The 19417-nt window shown below is 49.3% G+C and overlaps 1 protein-coding gene across 8 annotated transcripts in view; it reads left to right on the top strand.

Moving 5' to 3' along the window:
- LOC135899091 (echinoderm microtubule-associated protein-like 2) overlaps positions 1–19417 on the top strand; it is a 228170-nt gene that overhangs the window by 58173 nt on the left and 150580 nt on the right. For 4 of the 8 annotated variants that reach the window (XM_065428360.2, XM_065428367.2, XM_065428362.2 and 1 more), the window contains exon 1: positions 12659–13304. The exons of 1 other annotated variant lie outside the window; for it this stretch is intronic. In XM_065428360.2, the coding sequence (XP_065284432.1) occupies positions 13217–13304 (88 nt within the window). In that variant the 5' untranslated portion in view covers positions 12659–13216. Of the gene's footprint in view, positions 1–12657; positions 13305–19417 lie in introns of those variants that run through there. 3 more of the 8 variants (XM_065428365.2, XM_065428361.2, XM_065428368.2) reach the window with 2 other exon arrangements.

The raw sequence follows: 19417 nt of genomic DNA, 5'->3' as shown, positions 1-19417 counted from the left end.
ATGCAAGCTGCGTCTACAGCGGAACCATTTCTTGCGTCCTATTAAGAGTCGAGCGGCGCTGCCTCGCAGCTGCGGCTGAAATTGGGGAACGAAATCGTATTTCACGGCAGTACGTTTCGAGCGAACCACATACAGCGTCAACTCGTCGGCCACACATATGTAGTACTGCATGCCGTTCGAGAGAGCGCTTCTATACTGCATGTAGTGCTTACCGTCGGCGAGAATGCCAGCCACCGGTTGCCTTGTTTTCTTTTCTTTTTCTAGGCAATGTATAAAAACTGCAGTTTCACTTGTATTTTACTATGACGTAGGTTAGGAAAAAGCTTTCTTTTTATTTGCTAAAGTCGACGGGTGAAACGCAGCAACGCGAGCGTGTGCCTTCGCAACTCCCCTCGCACCAGATCCGTTGCGATGCGGCGGTGTATATATGTATACCTGCGGTTCGCGTCAGCCATTTAACAGCGTGAACCGGCGCCTTGACTCCTTCCCGCTGTTCACGACTGCATTCGTACAGATCTCGGCGGTGGTTGAAATGCAAGAGATAGCGAAAGGATTAGCTGGTAACGACGTGTGTCTGTTCCACGAAACACGCATGCGTTTCTTATCCCCCCCCCCCCCCCCCAGCACACACACACACACACGGTAAGACCCTCTGTGGTGTCTCCGGGGCTGTGACGTTCTGCGGCTGACCACCACGAGGTCACGTGCTCGATTCCGGCCACGACGGCCGCGTCCCGACGGGTGCGAAGCGCAAGAACGCTCGCGTAACGAGCTCAATAAGTGCACGTTACGTAAGGAACCCCAGCCGGTCGAAACGAACCCGGAGCGCTCCGTTACGTAGTGTCTGTCATAGCCCGATGTGTGGCTGCAATTGGCGACCCCGCGTGCAGCAACTGCGCCGATTTGGAGACGCTCGATTTGGGGCTACTTCGCTGCCCTGCCTTCGATGTGGAGCGCACGGACTTGTGTGCATGCAGTCTATCGGCGACTGGGACTGACTTACGATACGGCGACCGCGCTGCTATTCCCTGCAGCCCACTCGTCCATCGTGAAGCACGCTCTTTCGGCACTGCTAGACTACTGCAATGCGACGCACTTGAGAGCACGGCTGTGAGCCCCGCACTCACATTCTTTTTTTCCCCCTTGCCACGTTCGTCCAGTCTTTCTCTCCTTCATCCTTTTCTTCCCATTCCCCCTTCCCCGTGCAGTGCTGTTGAGGTGTCCTCCTGTGAGAGACAGTTACGGCGCTGCACTCATCTTTTCCGTTTCCTTTCCAAAAATCACTTCACACACACACGTGTGGCTGCGGGACGTTGAACCCCACGTTCTTATGCACGTGCATGCTGGCCTGTATAGTCTTGACGGGCAGTAGACGCGGGCCGCATCATCGCGCAAGCGCAAGTCGGCGTATTGGTCGGCGTCACTTGACGAAAGTTGTCGGTGATACGTGCCTCATTACCTCGTTCCGTAATCTGCCGCTGACTGAGGTAGTAACCCGCCGGCAGCCCGCGACTCGCGCTTGAGCTGTCACAGCGTGATAAGCTCTATCTCTGTATCTCTAAACAATGGCGTACTTATCGATGGCTCAAGTGCCCGCGGATAACTTTCTTTCCCCCCTGATATTGCTTGACACATGGTACGCTTCTGTCGCGTGAAATGTCGACCCAGCGAGTATGAAGGTTGTGAAACGGTTAAGAGATGTTTTAATTTAATACTAATTAATTAGCTCTCGAAACGCCGGACCTGAGGTCGTCGACGTTACCGTGAAGTCCTTGCAAAGAGTAAAATTTGCTGACGTTGTGTAGCACTAAGCCTAGCTATGGCGACGTTGTATAGATTAATAATAATAATAATAATAATAATAATAATAATAATAATAATAATAATAATAATAATAATAATAACTTCAGCCGCAATGTTTGCAGGACTGGAACAAGATGTCGCGTGACGTCATGACGTGTCGAACTCCTGAGTACTGAAGCAGAAATTGGGTCGTATAGGAACGATACAACAGCTATACAGTAAATTATTTACGAAGAGCGGGACTAGCAAATTTTTTAGAGCGCAGGAAGCTGTAGCTTGTGACCCGTTACAATTTCCATATTCGAATACTGTAAAATGTCTAAGTGCTTTTACGAGACAGCCGTTGGACCGGTTTCAAAGAAATCTGTTGTAGTTCAGAGAGAAAGATAAATTCTAGTTACTCTGGCGAACAAAATTTTGATTTAGAGCCTCACATGTTTGCAAGAATTCTCAAAAACTGTTAAGCTTTTAAAAAGAAAACGTAGCAGGAAGGTTGCAAATCCGTAACGCTACACCGAAAAGACAGTTACGGCGGTTCTTTAAGCTGCATGTGTTGAGCATCTCAAGCGAACAGTTTTGTTATATAAATTTCGAGCTTCCGGTAAATTGTTACAATATTGTTTACGAAAGGTTTACAGAAGTCCCACTAACGAATGAGTGGTATATTGCAGAGTGATGAATAGTAGATCGACCGATGTATGATATCAAGTTCGTCCGTTTTAGATGCTTTATTAAATGTGAATTGGGATATCAAGTTTTGTTGCTGAGCTACAGAGTTGTAAACTTGATACGAGAGCCTTTCTTTCTTTCAATGTATAACAATGTTTGTTAAAAAAATGACTGCCATAACAAAATATCTGCTTCGTACAGTCACTAGATCTTTAGCTTCTTTTAAATTCAACGAGTTTCATCAAGTTCGTTGTAGTGGTTGAGAAAAAAAAAATCCATATACTTGGAGCCACCGAACCTCCTCGATCCTTACGAAAAAAGGAAAAAAAAAAGGCGAAGCTCTCATGTTACCGCTCCTTCAAACATGTTGAGTGCTTACGCTTCTGTGGTAGCAGAACGGCCACTCTTGACGTGAGAGAAAGCTTAGCGTACCAGAAAAGACATTAGAAAGAAACATCGGTGGCGACACCGCCTTGAAGTTCCCGCACCATCCTACCGTGACGTCAAAGATTTTGGCAGCGTCTACTGGGGTCCACAGCTAATTGCTTACCGATAAAGGAGGACTACATTGTATTCTAAAGAAACCTAAGATTCAGATTAGCAACTTTCGAGAACTGTTCCTACTCCGAAGCGACCCAAATAGAAGAGAGTGCATTCTAATGCGTGATGTCACACTGACATACTGGCGCTGAGGCAAAAGCGCGAAACGTCAGAAAAACGTCAGAAAAGGGTGTCTGGCCTTCACAAATAAAGATAGTTTCGAAGAAAAGGTTTCGCCGGCCTAAGCTGATTTACTGTTCTTTATTGTCCATTCAAGTGCAAGAGAGAGAGAGAATAATGCAGAAAAAGGCAAGGAGGTTAACCAGAGGTAGTTCCGGTTGGCTACCCTGTGCAGGGGGAAGGGTTAAGGGGGATAAAAAGAGAAACAGAGTGGAAGGGGGAGATAGAAAGAAAGGGAGACAAGCACGAACAAAAAGCGTACACTACAGAGCGGTAGGGGGCGGCATTCTTAGTCTGTCGTGAAGCCCTGTAGACCGCAGGAACCTTAATAACGCGAGTAAGGCCTTCAACGCGGTTGCAACTTTTGTTATACGATATATAGGATACATAAGTACAAGGACTTGGAGTTTCCACGCCACCCAGCATTTTCGTGAGCTGGATTTCACTTCTGCATCCACCGTTTCATTTCTTGTCGTACATCGTCCTGCCACAGGTCTCTGGCCACACCATATGTACGACGCGGGTAATGTATTTCCTCAGACAAAGACGGTGATGTATCATTGTTACCGCGTGTAATATCCGATCGACCGTTTTGCTGGCCTTCGTTTCGGTGAATGCGATCACTTTCGTAAGTGATCCGTATAAATGTTCCAGAGCCCTTGACACTGGAAACAATGGACTTCGTGCAGCCAGTTTTCGTGGGGAGCATTGTGCCGCCGGTAACGTGCGCACGTCCTGCCATGCTCGTATGTATACTACACCCGGTGTATTGAGAACGACGTCTGCGACGCGCTTTGCTTGCAGACGACACAGACACAACACAGACGACGTTTTCGCAGACGACGCGCGCTCGTCGTCTTGCGTTTCGTCTGCTACGGCCCTCGCAGCGGGCTGCATGACCAACCACAGATCGTGACAGCCGCGGTACTGAGCCGAAAGCTTGTTGCAGCGCGCGCCCATTTTGTCTCGAGTAAAACAGGAACAAGAGAGCGAAAATATGGGCGAGGTATAATGAATCCGTTGTCTCTTGACGTGCTCGCCGCCGGGGCGCATGCGCTGGCCTCGTTATGAAACGTATGCGTGTGTCGTCCGTCAATGTCGCCGAGTCGACTGGCTTCCTTCGTGGCGCTTGTGTGTTCCGGTGTGTTTCCTTCGGTTGTTGTCGTTTCTTTTTTTCTTTGCGTGCGTGTTTTAATTTTTTATTTCTTCTATGGGTCGACGATGGGGTGAGGGTGTCTGTCACTGTGGGTGGCGTTCACTCGGCGAGTCTCCCAAAACGGAAGAGCCCGTTCGTTAACCCTTTCGCCCGAGCGCGGTGCGCCGGTTTATAAATTAGCTCGCCCCCCCCTCCCCCTCTTTCTCCTAGGGAGTGGTTGGTATACACACTGGTGCCACCCGGCTTTATGTGTCAAGAGTCTTGCCTTGTGCGCGTGCGATTGGATGGCCGTCTTTCTTCTCTTGCTCTGCACAGCGGCCACTCTGCTGCGATTTCTATAACGTGTAAACACCGCGAATTCGGTCAAATGGCTGAGAGTTTGCAGGCCGGCGCTAACTGTCGCTGTATATACACACGAGACGTCTCGGCGATTTGACGGGGCTGCCGCCCTTGGGGAGGTTGTGTATGCAGTTCTCTGATTGCCGCGCGCTATCGTTTTGGAATGGTGATCGAGTGTTGTGCATATAGCTCGTGCAGCTGCATCCCGTGATGGAATTTCTCAAGGGAGACGCGCTGGGGGCGAATAAGAACGCGGCTGGACCCCTATAGCCTCTGCATGGCCGGTTGTCTTGCGTCCTGGCAGTTCTGTTTTGTGTAATTGTTTTTGTTCTTTTCCGTTGCTATGGCTTGCATGTCGGAAGTGTGCAGGCGCCTGTTTGGCGCCAATTCAAGTACGTTGAACTGTTCGGCCGCTCCGGTTGGCTAGCTGCGTCGACTCGACGACACTTCGTCGCGTTGTGTGCGTTTCGGTCCAGCGGTTATTACCAGCCAACTCTCGGCACGATCATCTTTATAAGAGGTCACAGTGATAAGGTTTTTGTCAGGCGCAGAAGCGGCAGTTACTTCGCCTCCTTCGTGATATACTTTGCGAGAAGTCGACGTCGTGATGTGGGAGACATATAATTGCGCCTCTAGAAGGACGCATGCACACGAAATGCCTTCTTTCGTGTATGTGTTTTTGGGTTCGACCTTTTAGCGGCAAGTATCAACTGTAGCCGAGAACGAATCATCGTGATGCATTCCGTTTTAATTGGCAATCTTGGGTGATTCGCTTGCGTGTTGTCTATTCGAAACGTCGCACACGCCCGTATATACGTGTGTATGCATGAAAGGGGGGCCGAATTCACAAAGTCTACGTTTGTTAAATGCTCGTCACCATTGACCAGCTGACTTCGCTAACAATATGTCCGGCATCAGGACTGGCTGAAAGTTTTCTACTTTATGAAGGATTGTATAGTGTGAGACGGTTTAGTGAATATGGGCCCTGGACAAGGTATCTTACGGGCGGAAATATGGCAGGATGCACGAACGTGGGAATGCTCGCTATGTGTTAGATTCACAGGAGTTCCTAGAATTTCTAGGTGTTACCAACTTTCAGGATTTGATGCGTGTAAAAATGTGTTTGCGTGTCACATTGACGCATTCTCTTATCTATGCGAATGCGGTCACTGTTGACATGCTCCCTATAACCATGCAGCGTCAATACGGCATTCCATACTCAGCCAATACAAGTTTTAAGTCCTTTCTACGAATGCTAACAACGCGAAGCAGATTGAGCACGTTTGGAAGGGTCGTCTGTTTCTTTTCTTTTTTATTTCAATGCTAGGCTTCTGCTTTTTCTTTCTTTCTTTCTTTCTTTCTTTCTTTCTTTCTTTCTTTCTTTCTTTCTTTCTTTCTTTCTTTCTTTCTTTCTTTCTTTCTTTCTTTCTTTCTTTCTTTCTTTCTTTCTATTTCCTCTGTAGACGGTTATTTTCAGAAAACAGGAGGCGGTGCCGTTTAAGAACTATGTAGCATTTCGTCACATTGCCCCCGTGGGGTGGAACTATAAGTTAACGCAGTTGTGAAACTTCAACGCCGTCTGCGTTTCCTGTTTGTTTTCTTTTTCGCTGTCTCGTTCACTCTTAAGCGTTTTGAAATCACGCTGTTTCCTAATGAACAGCTCAAGATCATGGCTACGATTGGCTGTTGGAATGATTCTATTACATCACACAAAGCTGGCTATGTGGTGGAGACCGCGTAGATCGCCGTAACTCTGGGTTGATTTTTACCACCTGGAGACGTGCACCGAACTCTCTTTGCATTTGGCATTCAGCCTCTATCGCAATGCGGCCGCCACGGCCGGATTGTATAAGCCGCTACCTCGTGCTCAAACAGCAGAAACGTCGTGGCTGCTCGGCCACCCAAATGCATGGTTGGCATTGCGACTTTCTGTAAGTCTGTTCTTGCACATTAGTCTGCAGCGCGTGCCCAATGCGTGCTTATGTGACCGCTTGTCTCCGTCGTGCCTCTCCGTCCTTTGTCTGCTGTCGCACTGTGCAGCTCACGGATTACCAACTATAGCCCGGACACACACCGTGATTATGATGCCTGGTTAGCTACATTAACCACTGCATATAAGCACGTCACCCATAACTGAATAACGTAAGCTATGGCAAATTGTATTGGAAGACATCTTTAAAGGTGCTGTCGCGATGGGGGGCGCTCTCGAGAGCAGGTCGCGTGACCGTTTGCGCTGGTTTGAGCAGACGATATACCGTATAGGAGCGCCGAGTCGCCGACACTGTGGGCCGTGCTGATTTATGTGTATGCAGCAGACGATCGACACGCCGCAGCCCTGGTTGCATGTGGGCCAGGAAACAGCACGAGCACACTATACGCCCTGCGTAGATGAATGACATTTCTTTCTTTCTTATCCATTTATCCCCCTTCGCGGAACTTAGGCATCGTATACAGCGCGCGCAGCGTAGTCGCGTACATACGCGTGCTCACTAAAGGCTCGCCGAGTGATCTTTCGCAAGAACCTTATGGATATTTTTGTTTTCTTCTTTTCCTTTCTACCTACTTTCGAGACGTAAGTGAGCGAGCTGCAAGTAGCCCATAGGCCAAAGCGCGGGAATGAATATATCACGTCCTCACGTAACCGCCTTTGCAGACGATTAGTACTGTCGGCTGCCGTGACTGCGGCATTAAGCACACGATGAACGCCCGCGCTGTGCAGACGAAACCTGGCGAAGCAGACGATCTTGACGATCTTTTATATGCGGCCTTTTCTTCTGTGTGTTTTCTTCTTTTAGCACGCACAGAATGCGGCTTCGTAAGGAAACGCGAGGTCTTACGGGAACGTTGCTCAGCCGAAGCGAGCACAACTGGCCCGTCTTCGTTCTAATTCAGCGTTGTTTTCGGCTTCGTTTTCCTCCTTTCTTCGTAACTACGAGGGGCAGTTCGGGAGGATCGTTTTCTCCTTCAGATGTTTTGATTTGTTTTCTCTGCTGCGTGGTCTGTTTAAAGGAGCGTTTCCTCGCCGTTTCTCGCGATGCTTGACCTGGTTTTTTGTCGGGCTCGCTTTCTTCTGCTACGCTGTGTAGACTCGGACTTTCTTCTTTCTTTTCATGACTTCTTTCTCTCAATTTTCGCGCCTTTGAAGCGCAGCTGCGCTGGCTTTAGCGCGCTTTCGTTTTTGTATCTTTTCATCCGAGGCGGCTATAGTGACTCGATCGCTCTAATTTCTAGCGCTCAGTGCGCTCGTAATCGGCGCCCGAAACACTACGTTCTGCGTCTATAGTAAATCATATCGTCATTGCTGCTGTTACGCGTGGTTCTGACAGCATTCACACGACCACACGGGCTTCGTTTACGTAAAACCACTCCGGTTAAACTTAGGCGCGCGTATAGATAAGAATAGCAACTCTGATTCGAACCATTTGGCATTGGGAGTGACGTTGCGATCATTTCCTGTCCGGCGAGTATTTGGTTGGGCTTTTTGAATTGTTCGTCTAGGAAGCAGTCAGCTCTGTATAGCCTTGGGCACTTCGCAGAAAGATGAAAGAGCGCTGACTTTGCGCCATCGAAAAGTAACGTTATTTTCTTGGTTACGTTAGCTTTATTGTGCTTTTTCCGATACCCGGTAGAGCCCGTTTGCTCAAAGAGACGATATGGCTCGGTCTAGTTAGTTAATACGAAACCACGGTGAAGCCAGTGCGATTATGGGAGCAACGCTGCGCTTTGTATATTGCGATGTCGTCTGCTTCTATATAGCTTTCGTCTGCTATATGGTCGGAGGATAATGAGGCACTTTGTGGTGCAGTAATGGGTCTGGATGAGTGGATATGAGGTTTGGGATAGCGCGGTATACTGAATCTAGCATTGCAAGAAACTGATCCCTCGTGAGGACGGAAAGATTGGTTGGGCTGTCCGCTAAAGAGCACTCCTGGGAGTGCCTCGCGGGCGACCATTATAGCCGACTGGATAACTTCTTACCTGACTATAGATTTCAGTTGTAACGTAAAGCGTAGTATGTGGAGAACCTCGGCGCACGAGTGTGCGTGATTAAAGATGGTTATAGGAGCGATTGCTTCCCGCTGTAGGAGGAATGATTTTGTTCGTTTTGCGATAGAACGCAGGGAGTGCTCGTATTCATGGCGCCGCGGTGGCTGAAAATTGGTGCTCGTATTCATAGTTGAAAAAAGAATGACTTCATTGTTCGTGCAACTGCTATAGGTTATTACTCAGGTGCATGCAGCCTTCGTTTCTTTTTTTTTTTCTTTCTGAATTTCTCAAAAAGGTTACTCGCATTGCTTCGCGCCGAGAATGGTTTTGTAATAACACTTGTAGCCGCAGTCGATTGATTTATTCTGTTTCCTTCCAGGTATGCGAAGTCCTGCTTTGTTTAAGTTAGTACAGTATGGCGAGGTTTGCCAACGAGTCTTGCTTCCTGGTGTCTCCGTCAGGCTGTGTTGTAACTTGTTATGCTTTCAGGCCATACGAATAACGTGAATAAAATCAAGACTTGCTCAGCGCCCCTGAGAAAGAAAGAAAGAAAGAAAAAGAAAGAAAGAAAGAAAGAAAGAAAGAAAGAAAGAAAGAAAGAAAGAAAGAAAGAAAGAAAGAAAGACAATGTGGGTTCGGTCCCCGTCTTCTATTGTATCATTATGGCACTCTGATTCGGCCGTCGGTCATGTTATGCTGAATGAACGCCAGTTGTCAGATCAATCTAAGCAGCATTAGTCTTGTTGCGGTATAGGCTTGGAAGAAATACCACGGGTCAGTTAACGCTGGGTGCCAATTAATAGTTTTTCGATCTGCCCCGGAAATGTACAGTTACCACCCTGTGCTGTTTACCATGCTCATGCTCTGTGTGGTGCCCAGGGCAGCTCATTATTGGCTATCTCTGTGTCCTGTTGAAGTTGGTGTCGAAAGCGCATACGGACCGCGGGACAATGAGAAAATGTTGAATTTCCGGGCAGTTCGTGACCGTATAGCCAGTAAAACCGTACGCGATGTTGCTCGCATAGCGCAGTATGAAAATACGAATACCGGACAGCGTGCCCCGATGCCGTAAATATTCAGTTTTTTTTCTCTCTTTTTTTTCTTTCTCATGCTTTGTGCAAACATTTGAGGTCGTCCGTATACGTTCATGTGCGTGGAGTACGCATGTTGAAAGCCGCAGATTGAGCACTGTTCCGCCTCTAACCGCGGCACAGCATGCATCCCTGTCTTATTTAGCGCCTAAAGTGAGTGAACGAGGCGTTGACAAAACGGCACTGCGTTCCTTTTTTAGACTTCTTTACTTTCATTTGGCACTATGCCAGCTTGTCTTGAACGCGATGCGCAAGGAAAGAAAAAGGAGGACCTCGGGAGACGGTTTTGCCAAGACCTATTTGTTTCCTGCCAACGCGTAGTTATTAAGTATTGCGCGCCATCTTGCGTTTTATTTTCCCTCCCACGCAAGGATATATTTTCATCCGCTTAGTGGCGCGACTTCTGCTTGCGCCTTTGCACTGTCGTCTGCAGCTGACACAGCTGTTTTCTCAGGAATTCGTGCCCTCTTCATTTTCTTGTTTTTATGGCTTTCCTTTTTTTTCTCTTTCTCTCGTCTGGTGCAGCGCTGTGTTTACGTCTGGTGGTCGCGCCGTAGTATCCGTTTTCTTTTTGTTGTAGTTAAACCGACGTTTCGCTTCGCCTGCTAGCTGTCGTGGGTTACACACCCAGCGCCTTCCTCGTCTGCCAAGGTATAGCGTGGTCGTCTGCTGCTAAGCGGTCGTCTGCTTCCATCTTAGTCAGAAGTCTGCTGCTACTTGTACGCACGTCTGTTAACAACAGAACGCATGCGCCTCCTACCACGCTCAAGAGTTTTTCGAGGTCGCGTTTGTCTATACAGATAGCAGAGGATGGGCTTCCCGAGAATTAGAGAGAGCGGCATATAGAAAACGGGTTCCGTTATCAAGATTTTGGCCCGTCTTCGCGCGCGTTCCTCTGCTAGGATCGATTTCGAGAGGAGGGGGGGGGGGGGCAGGATTCGCTGGACCGTATCGATTGAATACGTGACTCCAATCATGATGGAATCCAGCTGCTGACAGAACAAGGGCATGCTGGGAGGTGCAGGATAAAACAACGCCGAGGATTCAAGTATGAATGCGGCGAAGAAACAGAAGCAGCCACTGCCAGTCGAAAAGAATATGCGATAGGCGGCGTTGTGGAGAGATTTAACAAACGGCTCGGCTCAGCAAACAACCAATAATCTATAGCACGATGAAGGCCCTAGATGGCTGCTTCGACGCAGAATACGTAGCTCTTTAGGACCTAGAGAGCACAACAATGGGTCTATTTAAAATGCCGCTTCGCGAAGAGCTCGGCCGCCTTTGCCAATGTTTGGGAGGAAGCGCCTTCGGCGTGCCAAAAAAGTCTTATCGCCCGTGTATCGTGTAATGAAAGAGTGCGTATTGATCGGCTCCCGCAAGCGCCGCTGACAATGAGGCCACGAGTTTCTTGTTTGAACTGCTGTGGAGTTCGTTTAATTCTGTTTGGATAGTTACAAGGCGCTGTGGGCGCCTCTTTCTGGCTCTCTTTTTTCTTTTTAGCAGAATAAGTCTTGGGGTGCTCGTTTCGTGACGTCTGCATCTGGCGCCGTGATAGCCAGCGTGCTCGAACGTGACGCCTTCGAAAAGATAGTTACCCATCGGCATTGTGCTTGCCAGTTCCTTGCCTGCTGCATAGGTGTGCGTTTCTTTTTCGAGACTCGGGCATCGTTATAGTTCGCATTATTTTCTTTCTTCTTCTTCCTTCTTTTCTTTCATTCTTTTTGAGCGCGCGTGTCATTTGGTTTGCATTTTTTTTTTGCATATGTGTTTGCAAGGCTGCATATTTGTTTGCAAGAGCCAACCTGTATTGGTTTGCTTTTACCTTTACTGCGTCCGGGTTGGCCTGTTTGTTCTTGACCAATTTTACTTTTTCTCTTCAAATTGAGGTGAATCCTAGCCCTCACTAAGCTATGATCACTGCACTTTACCCTACCTATCACTTCTACATCCTGCACTATGCTGGGATCGGCAAAAAATATGAAATCGAGTTCATTTCTTGTTTCACCATTAGGCCTTTTCCAGGACCAATCTTTGTTCCAATGCTTCCTGAATAAGGTGTTCATTATTCGCAGCTTATTCTTTTCCGCGAATTCTACTGACATCTCTCCTCGAGTGTTCCTAGAATCGACGCCGTAGTTGCCCATTGCTTGTTCATCAGCCTGCTTTCCCCCACTTTTGCATTGAAGTCGCCCATGACTGCAGTATACTGAGTTTGCTCTTTTCGCATCGCTAATTCAACATATTCATAAAACCGTCCTATTTCATCATCATCGTGACTGGAGTTTGGAGCGTAGGCTTGTACTACCTTCATTATACATCTCCTATTCAGCTTTATTACGACTACTGCTACCCTTTCATTAATGCTGTAGAATTCGTCAATGTTGCTCGCCATGTCCTTATGGTTTAGGAATCCTGCTCCGAACTGCTTATCTGACAGTCCTCTATAGCAGAGGACGTGGCCATTTGTCAGCACTGTATAAGCCTCACCAGTTCTTCAAACTCACTTAAGCCAATCATATCCCAAACAATGCCTGCTAGTGCCTGAAAGAGTCCTAGCAGGATACGTAGTCAGCACTGCGCATTTTTTTTTCTTTGCTTCTTTAACCAGCACATTTCTTTTAAGGTTACGGTGCACTTTCGTCCTTTAACGCGGAAGCTCGGCTCTGTGCAGAAGAAGTCTTCATGCGAGGATCAGCGCGTGGCTGTGAAATTTGACAGCATCCGCGTAAGAAGAGCTTCGATCTGCCCTCGCGATGTGGCGCCACCAGACGGTATTCTCCGCTCCCGCGCTCTCAACTGGCGCAGCGCTCCTGCCTCTCTTCCGGTTCGTCTGCTACCGCGGCGTCGTCTGCTACGACCGAGAGAGCGCCGGCCCAAAGCCGGCTCATTCTAGAAAAGCGGGCCGGCGAGCAGTCTGCCTTTGGCGGCCGGTGGTGCGGAGGAGCGTTGGTTGTTGTGTTCGGGTCGGGCATCTCTCGCCTTCTCGTTGTGTATGTGTGAGTGTGTGTGCAGAGCGAGAAACGCGTAGTAGTACGAAGGGGGCGTGCGGCACTGTTTTCCTGGCGTCTAGACGCGAATGTCGCGTCGTAGCGCACGGTCGTCGTCTCTCTGGTTGCCGCGCGACAAGATCTTCGTGCACCAGATCGTCAGCTGCTTGCTTGACGTCTTGAAGCGCGCGAGTGGTGCTGTGTAACGAACCAGTCTTATTAGTGGTTGTGACTTGGAACTCACCTGCGTGTTCGGAAGTTGCAGCCTGCCCCGTCTTCTCGCGGTGTACGTAATCGTCGAGCGTTTCTGCAAGACTCAACATCTGCGGTGTTGCGAGGCTTTGTTCTTCTGTCCCCGTGGCATTTCGAGCGTCGCTTTGTGCCGAGAAGAAGCGGCTATTTCGTCTGCATTGTCGTCTGCTCGGTCGTACGTCGCCCGAGCAGCTTGGTTTCGTGGTTCAGCCATGAGGATTAACGGTCACAAGGAGGTTCGCTTCCAAGACACCTGCGACGAAGGTGGTGGCAGCCAAGAGCAGACGACCCATGAGGAAGGTGAGCCCTTCTGCTTTGGTTTATATCCCCATTTATGTCATTGTCTGTGTTGTGCGGTTTGATATCGGGCAGATATATTCTCGTGGTAACCGAGAAAGAACAGAACGCGGTAATAGGCGCCGCCCCAAAGGCACCCTCGTAAGGCACGACGTTTGTTGCAAAGCCCTTTTATACCGGCTGCTGTCGTACTCGTAAGAAGCCGTGAATTTCGAACAAGCGATGCCTCATACGCTATAGCGAACGAAGCGGGCTTGTTTTCGTCAAGAGCCGACCGAGACACGTCTTCTTGTCGAAACATTGGCTCCAGCACGTGCCTTGCCTTGCCTGACCACTGTTGAAAGTCGCCACCTTCTCGTGAACGGCTGTCGTGTTTGCATTTCGTTTGGAGCTGCAGGGATCGCTGTGGTGTTCTGCGCTTGCTGGCACATACATCGGGGGGCATAGTTACGCGGAACGAAATCGGTCACTTGGCGGAGCTCTTATCGTTCTTTTTCTTACTTCGCTTCTGAGGTCGTCATATGTGAAGAGTTTGGCATTGGACTATCCTTCTGACCCGCATTGGCAGCCTAGCGATTGGGGCGTTCTGTTTCTTTGCGCGTGTATATACCCTTGCATCTTTCTTTTTCTTTAATTAATTTATATATAGCGAGGGAGCGTCGACCGCACGGCGTGTCAGCGGCCTTGCAGCGGCCAAATGCGCTGGGATCGGCGTCAGTATGCGCGGGCACGCTGGACGATTTCCAGTTCGAATGCCGTCTGCTGCGCTTTTCGCTTCACGAATGCCCATATCAGGGCCGCTGACACGCCGCGCGGTCGACGCTCGCGCGATATTATTCGAAAAAAATCTTGCAAGGAGAGTATACCTCGTCGGGAGATTTCGGCCCGCATTCCGATTGCAAAACGCTCGTGTACTAGATGTTGCGCAATTTGAAATGGCCCCGCGCGGTCGGATTTAATGCGTTGCCATCGGTCACGCAGCCACTCGCAATCGCGGCGTTGCTCTGGAGCATACCATCAATCGGTAATCAATCAATCGGGCCGATCCTTTTCGGGGGCCGCCGGACGACTAGTATACAATCGCCCTTTGAGTCCACGTGTCCGACCAGGCTGCCACTAGGTAATTCTTATCGATAACTTGATGGTTGTCCGCATTTTCGCCTGGCTTGGAAAAGCATTTTTCCAGAAGTTGAGAAGGGAGCGAGTGACGTCTATTCCTCGCTGACCGACTTTAGTGCACCGAAAATATCGTGCGTTCGTGAAAATGTCTGGGCTCGTTATTGATCATACTGAGCAGCAAAAGAGCGCCTGCCTCGTTCTCCAAGTTGATGCGCAACGTCTGACGCTGCGACGTAATTTTGTCGTCCACCGCGACGATCGTTACGGCGCATTTTGGCGTGTTACGTTACGCGTAGAAGGCGGCGCCCGTGCAATCTGTTTAAGCTATGCATATACTTCTCGGCTAGGTACTACTAGCGCTGGACTCGTGTAATTGTACGCCGCATTTGCCTGCGCCACGACCAACATGCTCCGGCAGAACTATAGCCAATCACGGGCGAGTCCCACGAGGGGACCGCGTTTTATGACAGTCCTCGAGCGAGCGTCCACGCCGTAATAGTTGCCGCCGCCGGCGTCGACGATGACGGGCGCCGAATAGCCCGTGTGTCCGCGGCTACACACCGCTCGTTACCCAAAGGGTTCGGTGATATAGGTGGGAGTTAAGTGGCGGCGTACGAGCACCTGTTTTTTGGGGGGAAATGCTGCCTCTTAACTGGACCGAATACATGTGCTTGTGTTGTGGGGAACGACTTCGAGTTCTTGGCAGGAATAAAGCAAGGCGCTGATGGGAGTTTTGAGCGTCGTGTGCCACCTCCGTTTCGATCGTATAACACGCTGTTATTATTAATTTTTGGCCCCGTTTCGGTTACTGCCGCGTATACACCTCCTTATTTCGATCCTCTCTTCCACCGTTCTTATTTCTATTTCCCCGCTTGTACGTGGTGAGGATAGGATAGGAATAAACTTTATGTGTCCAACGGTTATTGATGTTGGTGCCCGGGGCTAGGCTGCCAGGGGCGGTGAAGACTGCATTAAAACACGTTGGCGGGCTAATTGGTTAGAATCCATGGTAGAGTGTATAAGCGCGACTGGACGAGGACGTAGAAAGAAACAGATACACAGACACAGCGCTTCATTTTCAACTCTAGGTTTTATTCGCACGGTATATATTTATTGATGCGTGCGAAAATAAAATCTATAGTTGAAAGTGAAGCGCTGTGTCTGTGTATCTGTTTCTTTCTTCGTCCTCGTCCAGTCGCGCTTATACACTCTACCATGAAGACTGCACTTACACCACCTGTAGCCTATAGGACGGAATTCAGTCGGCACACATTGACTTCCCGCAGACTGCTTTTGCTGTGCACGCTATCGACGGCCGCGAGCGTCGTTGATTGCCGGTGGATCCCGCATGCAGTCGAAGGACAGTCAATCGAGCCTTGCGAGACTTTCCAGCTAAATGGCTCCGCCCGTGCGCCACTTTCCGGCGGCGAAGTTTGAGGAGTGCGAAAAGTTTTGTAAGTGCACCGTTCAGTACGCCGTCGTCATTTCGAAGCGCGACGCGGGCGAACGAGACGACGACGCGCACTGCGACCCCCGGAGCAGGAGGGGGACGAAAATGCGCGCCTCACGTAATAGAGAGGTTTATATCTTTAGAGGACGCAAGCGGCTTGCGCACGCGACGCTACTGCGCATGCGCAGTACCGTCGCCCCTAGTTCTTGCGTGCGCAAGCCGCTTGAGTCCCCTAAACTAAAGCTCTGTGTCGCGCTGGTGGGCGGGGCGATCGACGCGGCATCTCGTGCCTTGGATCGTCGTCTCGATCCCTTGCATGTAGACACAAAGTCCTTGGCAAGTGAATTCGTTTTGTGATCGGCATTAACTTAGCGTTGGCGTTAGTTGCAGAAAGTCTGTGCACGTTTAAGTCGATACGAAAAAAAAAAACTAGCTTGAGAGAGAACGCAAGTCTTCGAGGTGAGCACGGAAATCTACACACTGTTTATAGACTAGTAAGCATTTTTTTTTTTTCCTGTGGGGTCACTTTTCGAAGCACCTGTGCGTCAGCTTGTCTCGGAATCTTTCTCCCCGTGTCCGTTGTGTGCGTTACGAGATTGGTAATAAGTGCCGAGCCAGTTGCGCATTTGGCAGCTATCTGAAGCCGTGGCTCTTTCCGCTTAACCCGTCACCCCCCTTTATGAGAACTGTGCGCACGCGAAAGTGCGCAGCTGGTCGCCCCCTCGTCGTCCCATTCTCGAGCTCTGTCCCGCGAATCCGATAGAAAAAAAAAAGAAATGTAACGCAGATTGCCATTCTTGACGAGACAGCATCAACCGGCGCCCTTCTCACAGCCACGCTGGAAGGACTCTGGTATAGCCCTGCTTTCTTGGCAAAAGTGCACACGTCTCATTTCGCGGATGGGAAGTCGGCGTAGAGCCTTACTTCACGGAAGGCGCCTTCCTGTGGTGATACAGCATGGAGATGCGGTGACATACTTCGTACTTGTACGTGATCCGACACTAATAAACCAGTTGTAAGTTTGCGCACCGTGCGGTCGTCCCCATTTTCCGTCCCCGTCTTCGTACGTATAGCGCGCGAAGAAAGTACGGAAGTGATCCGGCCATTGAGCTTCGTACTGCGAACACTGCAGGAAAAGTGCAGCCGGGTATGTGGACGTTCATCCAGCGTGGATACGCGGGAGGAGCAGTGTATACGTGGGCTTGCCTAAACTTGGGCCTTCTGGCTTCACTCGACCTTGAGGATTCCTGTAATGACATTTCTGAAGCCCCCCCTCCCCCTTCTATTATATGAAATCAATTAACGTATTTACAGGCCATCATATGCATACCATTTTAGGGGCCCTATGTAAGAACATTGTAAAAAAATAACAAGAAACGTGCCTTCGAACATTAATGATACGCATGGGAAGTACATACTTAAAAGAGCGTCATAGATATTTAGCAGACACGCGTGCAAGAAAGGCGTCGCAATTTATTTGCACGATACAAAGCGTTCAACGGAATTAAAGTGCGAGTACAAAAACACTTAACTGCGTCAAATAAACGTTGCGAGACAATAGCGCGCCACACGAATAAACATCAAAAGACAACCAAAGAATCTGTAGTGTGCTTCCTTAACAAAACCTTTGTGCCCAAATCGTAGAAAAGATCCACGCTCTACCCACACGAATCCCGGGGCCGGTATGTGTAGCTCTACACTTTCAGCGTACCTTTTCGCTTCCGTAATCTATGACGGCGCATCATTCGAAATGTTCTTATATATAGCGCTCTGGGCTGTGCCACGAGATTCGTTTAAAAAACGGCTTCTACGCTCTCTTGCCAGAATTACCGGTGGTGCCGTCGCGGACACTGCCAAATTCCACCTTCGTCTCGTCATATCTCCGATTCTTATTGGAGGGCACGCGTATTCTATGCTCCCGACGATCCTTCGTCGCTGTGTTCCGCGGCGCCTTTGCGAGCGTAGAGTTACTGCATATGTTACCAAAGGTTGCTCTATATGCTACCAAAGGTAGGCTACCTTTGGTAGCGTATACAGTAACTCTTTGCGAGCGCATGCCTGAGCGCTCTATAGAACGTCCGCTCGAACGTGCGAGATTCGAGCTCGGGTAGAATAAGCTCGGCCCCGCGGCGCGGACTCTCTCCGAAGGAAATTCCGGCGGCGCCGTGCGATCGAGCGATTCTTTCGCAGCGTTTGCGTTCGCCAGCCGGGGCTGCCGCACAATGCTCGAGAAGCGCACATACTGCCCCCCGAAAGTCCCGCTTTCTTCCTTTCTTTCTTTCGCTTCCTTCACTTTTGGGCGGGATCAAGTCGGTGATCGAGCGGTGGGGAAGGCATCATGCTTCCGGTGTGTTGAGCGGTCTCTCTCTCTCTCTCTCTCGTTTCCATCGCCGACGCGTCGCAGCGATAAATCCCTGTAGAGACCCCCCCCCCGGCTACGCAATCCCACGTGAACCATACGCACCGGCTGTCACTTTGCGGTCCTTATTTCTCGACATTCAAAGTCGCAACGGACGTTGGAGGGTGTTGTGCCGAAATTTTTGGGAGTTATTTGCAGCGCGAGCAGGAGGAAGTAAAGAGAGAAGGCACGGGTGCGTCTGGTTCGCTACCCAACTCTGGGAGACGGGAAAGAGCGAATATAAAGATGAGAGAGAGTGGAGGAAAGCCGCTGTGAGCTTGCGCACTCACGCACAGGGCTTACTTGCAGCAGAAATCACGGCAAAAAAGAAGGGTCGGTTCGCTATTTGCGTATGCAGAGCAGTCTTTCTTCTTTCATTATTTTGTCCTTTATTTCTTTCGTATATTTTAGCCTTTGTCATACGTTCGGAAATTCCCCAGGAGTTCATTTTAAGCCTGGGTCAAAAGCAAGCTGTTCGATTTAACGGCTTGCAGGTCAGGCAGTCGCAGCTGTTTGATCCTTCGTGGCATGACGTTCCACTTTTTCGTGTTCCTTCTTTATTTGCTTCGGAGTAAAGCTGCAAAAAGAAATTTAAAAAGGAAACACGCGAAGGATGTCTCTTTTTTACGCGTTTCGAAGAACGCACGCATAGTGATTGAAGGCGGTAAATCAGTGTGCCACTAAAGCTTAGTCCTCGAAGCCGCATCATCGGAATTGGGACGTTGAAGCGTGGAATCATTATTTTTGTTTGACCTTTAACGAACTGTGGAATGAATTCGTGCAAGCTATCAAGAAGGGGGTCTGATGCCTGTGACACTCCCTTGGAGATTAGTTTTGTACAGCTGCTGTGCGCTTGCAAAAACGCCCGTGTCCCGTGAATTGGGGGCGCGTTCAACATATCCTCCTGGTTGTCAAAATTAATCCAGTCTCCCACTATGGCGTGCCTCATAAACAAATGATCGTTTTGGCACGTAATTCACCCCAGAATTCATTCATTCATACATTCTGCTGTCCGCTGTATCGGTGCATTAACTACAAAGCATTAATTCAAACGCGAACAAGTCGGAAATAACTGGATTGCCTCGCTGCGTTTCCACGTATAAATTTACCTGCATTTACAACGGTGACCTGCGTCAGCCTCCCAAACGT

This window comes from Dermacentor albipictus, chromosome 7, assembly GCF_038994185.2.
Source record: "Dermacentor albipictus isolate Rhodes 1998 colony chromosome 7, USDA_Dalb.pri_finalv2, whole genome shotgun sequence".
Taxonomy (NCBI): Eukaryota; Metazoa; Arthropoda; class Arachnida; order Ixodida; family Ixodidae; genus Dermacentor; species Dermacentor albipictus.
Note: the sequence above shows the minus strand (reverse complement) of the source record. Positions and strands in the feature narration are given on the sequence as shown.